Genomic DNA, 8,591 nt, shown 5'->3' with positions numbered 1-8,591 from the left:
CTGCCGCCGGTGAGGTCTTCTGGCCTGACGGCACCGAAGCCAATCAGCCCTCGCCGGAGCTGTAAAGCCCTTGTGATCATTAACCCCGATCGATAGCCGCAGGCAGCCGACGCATCCCCGCCGGGGAGATGCCTGGGTGGCCCCCCCACCCACGATGGGGCGTCCCGCTTCCCCCGGGAGCCTTGGTTTTGAGGTGAAAAAGGGGGAGTTTCAGAGCCGTGCCCACCCAGGGCTCGCCGCCGGTGGAAAACGAAACGTCGAGGCCGCGCCAACCACGGGGAACTCCATCCTTGCCAGCCTGGCACCGGGGACGTGGGTGCCGTGACGGTGCTGGCAGCACGTGCCGGGCCACCGGGAGCGAGGGGCAGGGGAAAGGGAAAGCAGCTGCGTCCCCACGCCGCGTGGGCGTGAAACCGCTGCCGTTCCAGAAGCGCCAGAGCCCTCTGCCCTGGTGCCAACAAGAGTTCAGGGCCAGTGGGCAGCCTTGGACGAGCCGTGGCCCCCCGCCCCCGATAAGACGCCGTAACCCCGATAAGATGCCTCGGCGGGCGATTATGGGCACCCCGAGCGGTAACGCCTGCCTCGCATGCCGTGGGGCAGGGCTGGGCAAACCCTGGCAGGCACCCGAGGCGCGGTGCCAGCCCCGGGGCAAGCCGCGCCAGGCTACCGGGCTCACGGCGGTGTTGGCGCGGGGGCTGACGAGGCACCGGAGGGGATCCGAGCCCCCAAAGCTGGCAATGCCACCCCTCCGCTGCGCCCTCGCCCCGGTTTATGGCCCCTGTACGGCCTTGGCATCGATAAAGGGGGAGCGATAACGCCCTGGCACCTTTGCCCGGCCTCAGCGGGAGACGCCGCTTCCCGCCTCTGCGTCACCAACCCTCCCCGGTCACGTAGGCGGCGGGGGCACCGCGAGCGGCCCGGCAAGGAGCGCCCGGCAAAGGTGACGGTGCGACGCGGGGCACAGTGTTCATCGGCACCTTTATTGGGCAGAGCCGCCCCGTGGGGGTACGGCACGGAGAGCGCCCACCCCTGGGACGGGGGGGGGCTGGAGGTGGCTGCGGTGCCCCCCACCCCCGGGGCTGGCGCAGTCCGTGGGGTGCCGGCGGGGGGTCATCAGGAGGGCGGCGCGGCCGGGCGCTTGGCGCAGCGACGGGCGTACTTGAAGCTCTGCAGCGGGTTGCCGGTGCCGCGGGACTGGAGAAAGAGTGTGAGAAACGAAAAAAGCAGGGTGGGATCCCCTCGGCCGCGAGCGGGCGGCAGCAGGGGCGTCCCTCCGTGCCCGCCCCGCACTCACCGAGCCGCCCCGACGGTTGGTGCCGGCGCGGGGCAGCCGCAGCCACTTGCGCTTCTTGAGGTTGGGTCTGGCGATGCTGCGGAGGGTGGGGGGCACTGCGGCGGAGAGCAGCGCCTAAGAGGGTGCCGGCGGGCCCAGGGGCGTCTCCGTTTCCCCCCCAGGCACTATTTTGCCTTGACGTCGCCGCCACCCCCCAGCACCCCCTTCCCACCCCGAAACCGGCCGGCGGGCGGGCGCGGGGGCGTACCCAGGTACTCGGGCACGTTGCGGAGGTGAGGCTTGACGATGGCGGGGTGCAGGGGCTTGTCGTGGCGCAGGACGTGCAGGTCGCGGGGGTTATCCTCAAAATACACCTGGGTGGAAAGAATTGGGGGGCTGGCGGTGCCTGGTACCCGCCCCGCGCTGCCAGTGGACCCCCAAAACGCCACCCTCCGCCCCTCGGGCAGCCCTGAGCCCGCCGGGCGCGGGGGAGGGTTACCTTGAGTTTCTCTGAGTTGAGCAGCTCGTCCTTGATCTCCCGCAGCCGGGCCTCCTTCACCGCCTGCTTGGTGACGGAGCGCATGGCGTCCTGGGCGGGGAGGACACACGTACGGGGTGTCAGAGCCCGGCAGCGCCCCCCCAGCTGGTGCCGCCGGCACCCCCCGGCGCCGCCTGCTGCCCCCCTACCCGGCAGCGGTAGCGCAGCGCCTCGATCTCCTCCATGGAGAACTTGTAGGGCTGCAGCATCGACTCGCCGTTCTCTGGGGACACACGGGGACACGTGGGGTCACCCCCGCGCTCGCTCCCACCTCCCCACACCCACCCATCCCTTAGCGCCCCCATCCCGCCCCCCCCCCAAAAGTGATGCGGGGTCCCCCCAACCTCCGGCGAGCGCGTCCTCGATCCGGGCCAGGCCGTCGTGCTCCTCGGGCAGCGCGAAGGTGAGCGCCGTGCCGGGGTTGTCGGCGCGGGCCGTCCTGCGGGCACAGAGGGGACGCGGCGGTGGGGCGCCCGCCCCTGGGGGCCGCCGTGGCACCCCCGTGTCCCCCCGCGTCCCCACGTACCTGCCCACGCGGTGGATGTAGGACTCGACCGTTGGTGGCACGTCGAAGTTGATGACGGCGGCGACGTTTTGGAAGTCGATGCCCCGTGCGACGCTGTACTCCGGGTCCTTGCCCTTGCTGGGGAGGGGGGCAAACGAGACGTTGGGGTGGCTCAGGGACCCCCAAGGACACGGTGACACCCCAGGCACGGGGACATCCGGGACACAGACACTCATGTGGGCACGGGGACACTGGCAAAAGGGACCCCACAGCTACGAGGATGCTCTGGGTGCAGGGACGTGCTGAGCACCGACACCCACAGGGGCACGGGACACCCTGGGCACGATGACCCCAGAACCACAGGGATGGGGCAAGGAGACCCCCCAAAGAAGGGTCCCCTGGGCACGGGACCCTGGCTGGGGACAGGGACACGCCAGGGGACAAGCCCTCCCATGGCTCTGGGTGAGCTTCCCTGGCCTGAGCCCTCCCCAGCTGCAGCAGGACATTGCCCTGGTGACACGGTGGTGGCAGCCCCGGGGCCTTGGTGGCACCCATGGGACTTCAGCAGCACCCCGTGGACCTCGGTGGCACCCACGGCACCTCAACAGCAGCCCCGGGACCCACCTCTGGGCAGCCCCCTTGTGTTTCTTGCGCGGGGTCTGCTCCGTGGGCACGGCCGGCGCCTCCTCATCGGTGGCCACGATGTAGTCGTAGATGCCCCGGTTGAACTGGGTGATGACGTGGCACCTGGGGACAAGGTGGGTGCCCATCAGCGTCCCTGCCATGGGCACCCCTCTTTGGGTGGGGGGGGCAGAGTTCCCCCAAACACACAGGTACCCCCGCCCTTCCTCCGCAGGCCCCCTGCACCCTTCTAGGACGCCCCAGGGTGTCCTCACCCCCACGGAGGCCCCACTTGGGGGCCCCCCCATGGGCATTTTCCCCAGCAGCCCAAGGGCACCCTGTTTCCCAGGTCACCTCTTAGCTCACCCGGGACACCCTCAGGCACCCCTTACCCCCAAGGAGCGCCCCATTTTCCCCCGACCCTCACCTCCTTCTCCAAGCCCCCAGCAGCCACCTCATTCCCTGGGGCACCCTGTCCCCGCCAGACGCTTCGTGGACACCCACAGGCACCTCATTTTTCCCCTTCGCCCTCCTCTACACCACCCCAGGGGTACCCCAACCCAGCCAGGCGCCCCACCGTCCCCTCAGGGGTTACCGGGAGCGGGCGGGCAGCTCGGAGTTGAGGGCGCAGGCGGGAATGCCGAACTGCTCGAGGAAGAGCTTGAGGCGGTAGCAGCGGGCGAGGGTGCCCACGAAGAGCAGGGCCCGGCCCCGCAGCAGGCTCAGCTTCAGCAGCGCGTAGAGCAGCAGGAACTTGTCCTCCTCGGTGTCGCAGCGCACCACGAACTGCCGCAGCTGGGAGCTGCCGGGGAGCTGGGGCTCCGGCGGGCGCACCGTCACCTGCGCCCATCGCGGCAGGGTTGGGGTGGGGCACATGGGGCTGGGAGGGGGGGTTTGGCCCCTCCGCGCTGTCCCCCCCAGACCTGCGCCTGGGGGTGCCACGTTCCCACGTCCCAGCGTCCCGCCCCCACCTCTGCTCTAGCACCCCCAAAGCTCTCGCCAGGCCCCCCCGAAGCTCACCGGGTTGTGCAGCACCAGCTCCTTGAGGGCCTCCACGTCGGGGCTGAAGGTGGCCGACATGAGCATCGCCTGGTAGATCTTGGGGAGGTGGCTGGGGGGGGGCACGGGGGGGGTTCAGTGCCAGCCCCCCCTCCCCAACGGCTGGGGGTGTCAGGGCCCCCCCAAGCCCTCAGCACCAGACCTGGCAATGCCCAGGTCCCCCCCTCTTGAGCCCCACTGTGTCCCCCGGCTCTGCAAGTGCCCCCGCCATGTCATCCTGCTCCAACTGTAACCCCCCCAAACACCAGGTGGTGCCCCAAACCCCTGGCTGTGTCCCCCACATCCTCCAGCCCCAGCAGTGCCCCCCAAATCCCAGGCAGTGCCCCCCAACCTCTCAGTGTCCCCCCAAACCCTGCACTGTGCCTCCCACGCCCTCCAGCCCCAGAAAAGCCCCCCAATCCCTCACAGCACTGCCACCCCCAGCTGTGCCCCCCACATCCTCCAGCCCCAGCAGTGCCCCCCAAACCCCAGGCAGTGCCCCCAACCTCTCAGTGTCCCCCCAAACCCTGCACCGTGCCTCCCACGCTCTCCAGCCCCAGCAGTGCCCCCCAAGTCCCCATCCCCGCCCCCCCGGGGCATCCCTCACCACAGCAGGGACTTGATGTCCTCGCCGAAGCCGAAGGAGAGCAGCAGGTCGGCCTCATCCAGCACGAGCAGCTCCAGCGAGTGCCGCAGGCTCAGGCTGCGGGCGCCGAGATGCGCCAGCACCCGGCCCGGCGTGCCCACCACCACGTCCGGCTTCTCCATCAGCACCGGCCTGCCGACACACCGTGTCACCCACCTCTGCCGCCCGCCCCCACCTGCCGCAGGGGGACCCAGGCCTCCGGGGCGGGGAGGAAGGGGGCCGGCGAGCTTACCGTTGGGCGGCGAGGTCACTCTGGGCGCAGAGATCGGCCACCCGCACGTCGCGGGCGCAGAAAGCTGCCAGCTGCCGCAGGCTGCGCACCACCTGCTGCCCCAGCTCCTTGGAGGGCACCAGCACCAGCGCCCGCACCGCCTGCGCCACCGCCGAGGGTGCCTGCGCCCGCCCGCGCCGTCACTGCCGGGACACGGGGGAGCCGCGCCGGCACCCGACAGAGCCCCCACGGGGGCCGTGTGCCCCACGGCACCCACCCCTGCCTGCACATCCCACAGCACGCGACCGTCCCCGGATACCCCGCGGTGCCCCCACCCCACGCCCCACACACCCCAGAGCCCAGGCACCCCACAGCACCCACCCCGCCGCCCGCTCACCTCCTTGACGCGCAAGAGGTGCTGGAGCAGGGGCAGCCCATATGCCCCCGTCTTCCCGGAGCCGGTCCTGGCCCGGGCGAGAAGATCGCGGCCCTCCAACGCCAGGGGAATGGCGTCGGCCTGGATGGCGGTGGGGGCGGCCCAGCCCAGCTCTGCCACCGCCTGCGGGGAGCCGTCACCTCGGGGGTCCCAGCCGGCTGGACCCCCCAGCGCCCCCCACTCTGTCACAGGGCAGGGGACCCAGGCCTGCGAAGCACCCCTACCCCGAGGGACCTCAGTCCCTCAGGGCCGCCCCCTCCTCACCAATGGACCTCGGTGTCCCGATCCCCCACCCCCAAAGAGACCCCGGCGTCCCGTCCCCCCGCCAGGGACCCGTAAGTCCTGGCCCCTCACGCCCCCCCCCCCCAACCCCAAAGGGGACCCCTCTATCTCCCCCCAGGGACGCCCCCTCCCCACCGAGGGACCCCAGTGTCCCGATCCCCTCCCGACCTCCACCCCCAAAAGGACCCCAGTCCCCTCCGCGAGGGACACCGGAGCCCCAGCCCCCGCAAGCCGTCCGCCCCGCCGGGGAACCACGGCGCCCAGGCCCCTCCAGACCCGCCCCCGGGCCATAGCCCACCCCCAGCGCCCGCAGCCCACGGTGCCCCCCCCCCCCAGACCCCCGCCGCACCCGCAGCAGCCTCCCGTCCAGCCCCATGTGCTCAAAGCCCGGCGCCTCCATCGCCGCCGCCATGTTGTGTACCCCTCCCTTCCTCTCTTGCGCCTGCGCGCTCCTCCCCGCCCACAGACACTTCCACCGCCCGCCCAGAGCGGCCGCAAGGAGAGCGGAGTGTAGGGGCTGCCGCGGCGCCCCCTGGCGGCGGAGGACTGCGCAGCACGCCCGCTATCCGGTTTTTTGGGGGGAAACGCTTCCCGACCCCGCCAAATCTTTGGGGAGGAGTAGACACAGCGCGGGACAGGCAGCCGGACAGCTGAGCCCCCTGCCCACCCCTGTGCGGCGTCGCAGCACCCTAAAAAAGCACCCAAAATAAGCGAGCCCCCATCGGACCCAAAAAACCCCACTTTATTTTCCCCCAAACACACCACCTTGGGGCTGGCCCCCGCCCTCCCTCACGACAGGCAGGGGTCCACCCCACCCCGGCAGGCAGCAGGGGCTCCCAGGGGGGTGTGGGGGGCTACACCAGCTTCTTGGCCTCGAAGAAGCTCTTAAGGTGCCTCATCTGCCAGATGCCGGTGAGGATGAGGATGATGGTTTGGGCGATGGACCACCACAGCACCCGCTGGTTGGTGCTCTCACTCGTCATGCGAAAACGCTCCTCCCGGTACTATCAGGTGAAGAGAGATAAAATAAAGGGGTGAAGGGGGTCATGGTGGGTGGGGAAATGGGGGGGGAGGGTCACCCCCCAGGAGCCCCTTCCTCACCCGCTGGTAGTTTTGCTCCTTCTGGATCTGCTCGACCTGGTCGAGGAGCTGCCGGGCGCGGAGCTGGAGCTCCGTCAGCTTGTCCTTAGCGGCGATTTCGGGGTAGTTGTTGGGTGTTCACCACCTGGATGTCCAGGTGCACCCTCTGCAGGGCAAAAAGGGAGAGGGGGTACATGTCGGTGGGCCCCCCACTGACACCCCCTCGCCAGGGTTTGGGGGGTCCCCGGGTAGCGGGAAATTACCAGTTTGCCGCCCGCAAAGAGCGCCATGCGGGTGGAGTTGGAGTGGAGGCAGATCTGGTGCTCGCCCGGCGTGTGGGGAGGTGAAGGTGAAGCGCCCCTCGGAGCCGTACTGCCGCGACAGCACCACCTGCGCCACAACACGGCCGCTGTCACCCAGCGCCTGCCCGTGGTGGGGTGGGGGTGCACCGGGGTGGCCCCCGTACGTCCCATGGACCCCCCCGCCCTGCCAAGACTCCCTGCGCACCCCAGCGACCCCCGACCCTTGCTGGGGGATACTCTGCGCACCCCAAGGACCCAGCACCCCAGGTGGTGGGTGCTCCCTGCACCCCAAGGGACTCCTTGCTGGGGGGCACCCCATGTGCCCCAGGGACCCCATGCCCCGCATAGTGGGTACCCCATGCACTCTGGGGTCCCCTGCCCTAGCTGGGGAGCACCCCAAGAGCCCCCGGGCCGGTGGGGTGCCCCAAGACCCCCAGGGCTTCTTCCCTGTACCAACGGGTTCCCCAAGCCTGCCCAGGACCCCATCCCCTGTATTGGAGGGTGCCCCAAGCTCCCTGGGACCCTTCCCCGTACCAATGGGTGCCCCGAGACTGTCCAGGACCCCATCCCCTGTGCCGGTGGGTGCCCCGAGCCCCCCGGGGTGCTCACCTTGCCGTCGGGGTCCCTTCACCTCCACGTGCATGCCCAGCCCAGGGGTGGCGGGCAGGAATGACTCCGACTGTTTGTCCCACAGCTGCGTCCGGTAGTTCCCTGGGAGGGCGGCAGGTCCAGCAGCCCCGGCCAGGCCCGGCCCGGCCCTCCCGCCGCCCCCCGGCCCGGTGCTTCCCCCCTCCCGCCCCTCCGGCGCCCCGTACCGATAACCATGGTCTCGTCCGGGATTTCCTCGATGAAGCAGCGCTTCTCGGTCTCGCCGATGTGGAAGTAGAGGCCGTGGCGCCCCAGGCCGCCAACACCAGGGCGGCAACGGCCGCCCGCAGCGCCCCGCCGCCCGCCATGGCCCACGTCCCCCCGGCCCGCCCGCGGGGGCGGCAACGCGCATGCGCAGCCTCCTGCCCCGCGCACACTGCGCATGCGCCGCTGCCCGCCTCACCCCACACTGCGCATGCGCTGTCCGCCGCCCGATCACACCACGCATGCGCTGTCCGCCGCCGGCCACTCACTGGTCCCCACGATACAGCTACGGGTGCCCGCTGGGTTCACGGCGGGGGGCGCCTCTCACTGCGCATGCGCTCTGCCCTCTGTCTCACGCGCATGCGCAGCCCTCCCCGCCCGGTGGCGCAGCAGGGAGGGAACCGCCCCCCCAACTCTGAGATTCACGGTTCGAGTCCCGGCGACGCCAGCTCCGAGGGGGGCCCCGTGACCACCCCGCTGTGTCCCAGTGTGTCTTCCCCGGGCGATCGGCCCCGGTTGCCACCCCCCCGGCCCTGCCGAGCCCTCCGGCGGGCGGAGCCAACCCTTCACACCCTGCCAGCCGTGTGGCAACACCACCGCCAACCTCCTTCCTTCCTTCCTTCCTCCCAGCCGCTGCCCGGGGCTTGGCCGGGGTTGGGGGGGGTCCCATGGGCGAGCAGGTGACCGGGGACCCCCCGGGGAAAGGCCCTGGTGAGACGGGAGGGAAAGCGGAACCGCGGGGCTGATTGCACCACCGGCAGCCCCCCCGCCTCCGCAGGCTGGAAATTTCGGGAGGGGTTATAAAAG

The 8,591-nt window shown here is 70.8% G+C and overlaps 2 protein-coding genes across 2 annotated transcripts; both read right to left on the bottom strand.

Moving 5' to 3' along the window:
• Nucleotides 1–961: 961 nt before the first annotated feature.
• Nucleotides 962–6,008, bottom strand: DDX56 (DEAD-box helicase 56). The gene is made up of 14 exons (XM_075080305.1): nucleotides 5,900–6,008; nucleotides 5,230–5,391; nucleotides 4,854–5,014; nucleotides 4,583–4,753; nucleotides 3,958–4,048; nucleotides 3,533–3,777; nucleotides 2,941–3,063; nucleotides 2,338–2,454; nucleotides 2,156–2,250; nucleotides 1,961–2,034; nucleotides 1,773–1,862; nucleotides 1,542–1,647; nucleotides 1,295–1,389; nucleotides 962–1,194 (listed from the first exon to the last, which is right to left on the bottom strand). The coding sequence occupies exons 1-14, from the start codon at nucleotides 5,960–5,962 to the stop codon at nucleotides 1,114–1,116; spliced, it is 1,674 nt and encodes a 557-aa protein (XP_074936406.1). The 5' UTR covers nucleotides 5,963–6,008; the 3' UTR covers nucleotides 962–1,113.
• Nucleotides 6,009–6,271: 263 nt separating this feature from the next.
• Nucleotides 6,272–7,903, bottom strand: TMED4 (transmembrane p24 trafficking protein 4). Its single transcript, XM_075080306.1, is given in 9 exon segments — nucleotides 6,272–6,554; nucleotides 6,652–6,766; nucleotides 6,768–6,796; nucleotides 6,894–6,968; nucleotides 6,970–7,020; nucleotides 7,542–7,556; nucleotides 7,558–7,643; nucleotides 7,748–7,828; nucleotides 7,831–7,903. Coding segments are annotated over 9 exon segments (660 nt in total). The 5' UTR covers nucleotides 7,889–7,903; the 3' UTR covers nucleotides 6,272–6,404.
• Between the last annotated feature and the right edge of the window lie 688 nt (nucleotides 7,904–8,591).

This window comes from Phalacrocorax aristotelis, unplaced genomic scaffold, assembly GCF_949628215.1.
Source record: "Phalacrocorax aristotelis unplaced genomic scaffold, bGulAri2.1 scaffold_322, whole genome shotgun sequence".
In the NCBI taxonomy this organism is placed as follows: Eukaryota; Metazoa; Chordata; class Aves; order Suliformes; family Phalacrocoracidae; genus Phalacrocorax; species Phalacrocorax aristotelis.
Note: the sequence above shows the minus strand (reverse complement) of the source record. Positions and strands in the feature narration are given on the sequence as shown.

Excerpts from the sequence above, each read along its gene's own strand:
- DDX56 (XM_075080305.1), bottom strand. The coding sequence starts at position 5,962 with ATGGCGGCGGCGATGGAGGCGCCGGGCTTTGAGCACATGGGGCTGGAC. Across the intron at positions 3,064-3,532 it reads GAGCTGCCCGCCCGCTCCCG|GTGCCACGTCATCACCCAGT; the intron begins GTAACCCCTGAG and ends CCTTGTCCCCAG. Across the intron at positions 1,863-1,960 it reads CGCTGCGCTACCGCTGCCGG|GACGCCATGCGCTCCGTCAC; the intron begins GTAGGGGGGCAG and ends CTCCCCGCCCAG.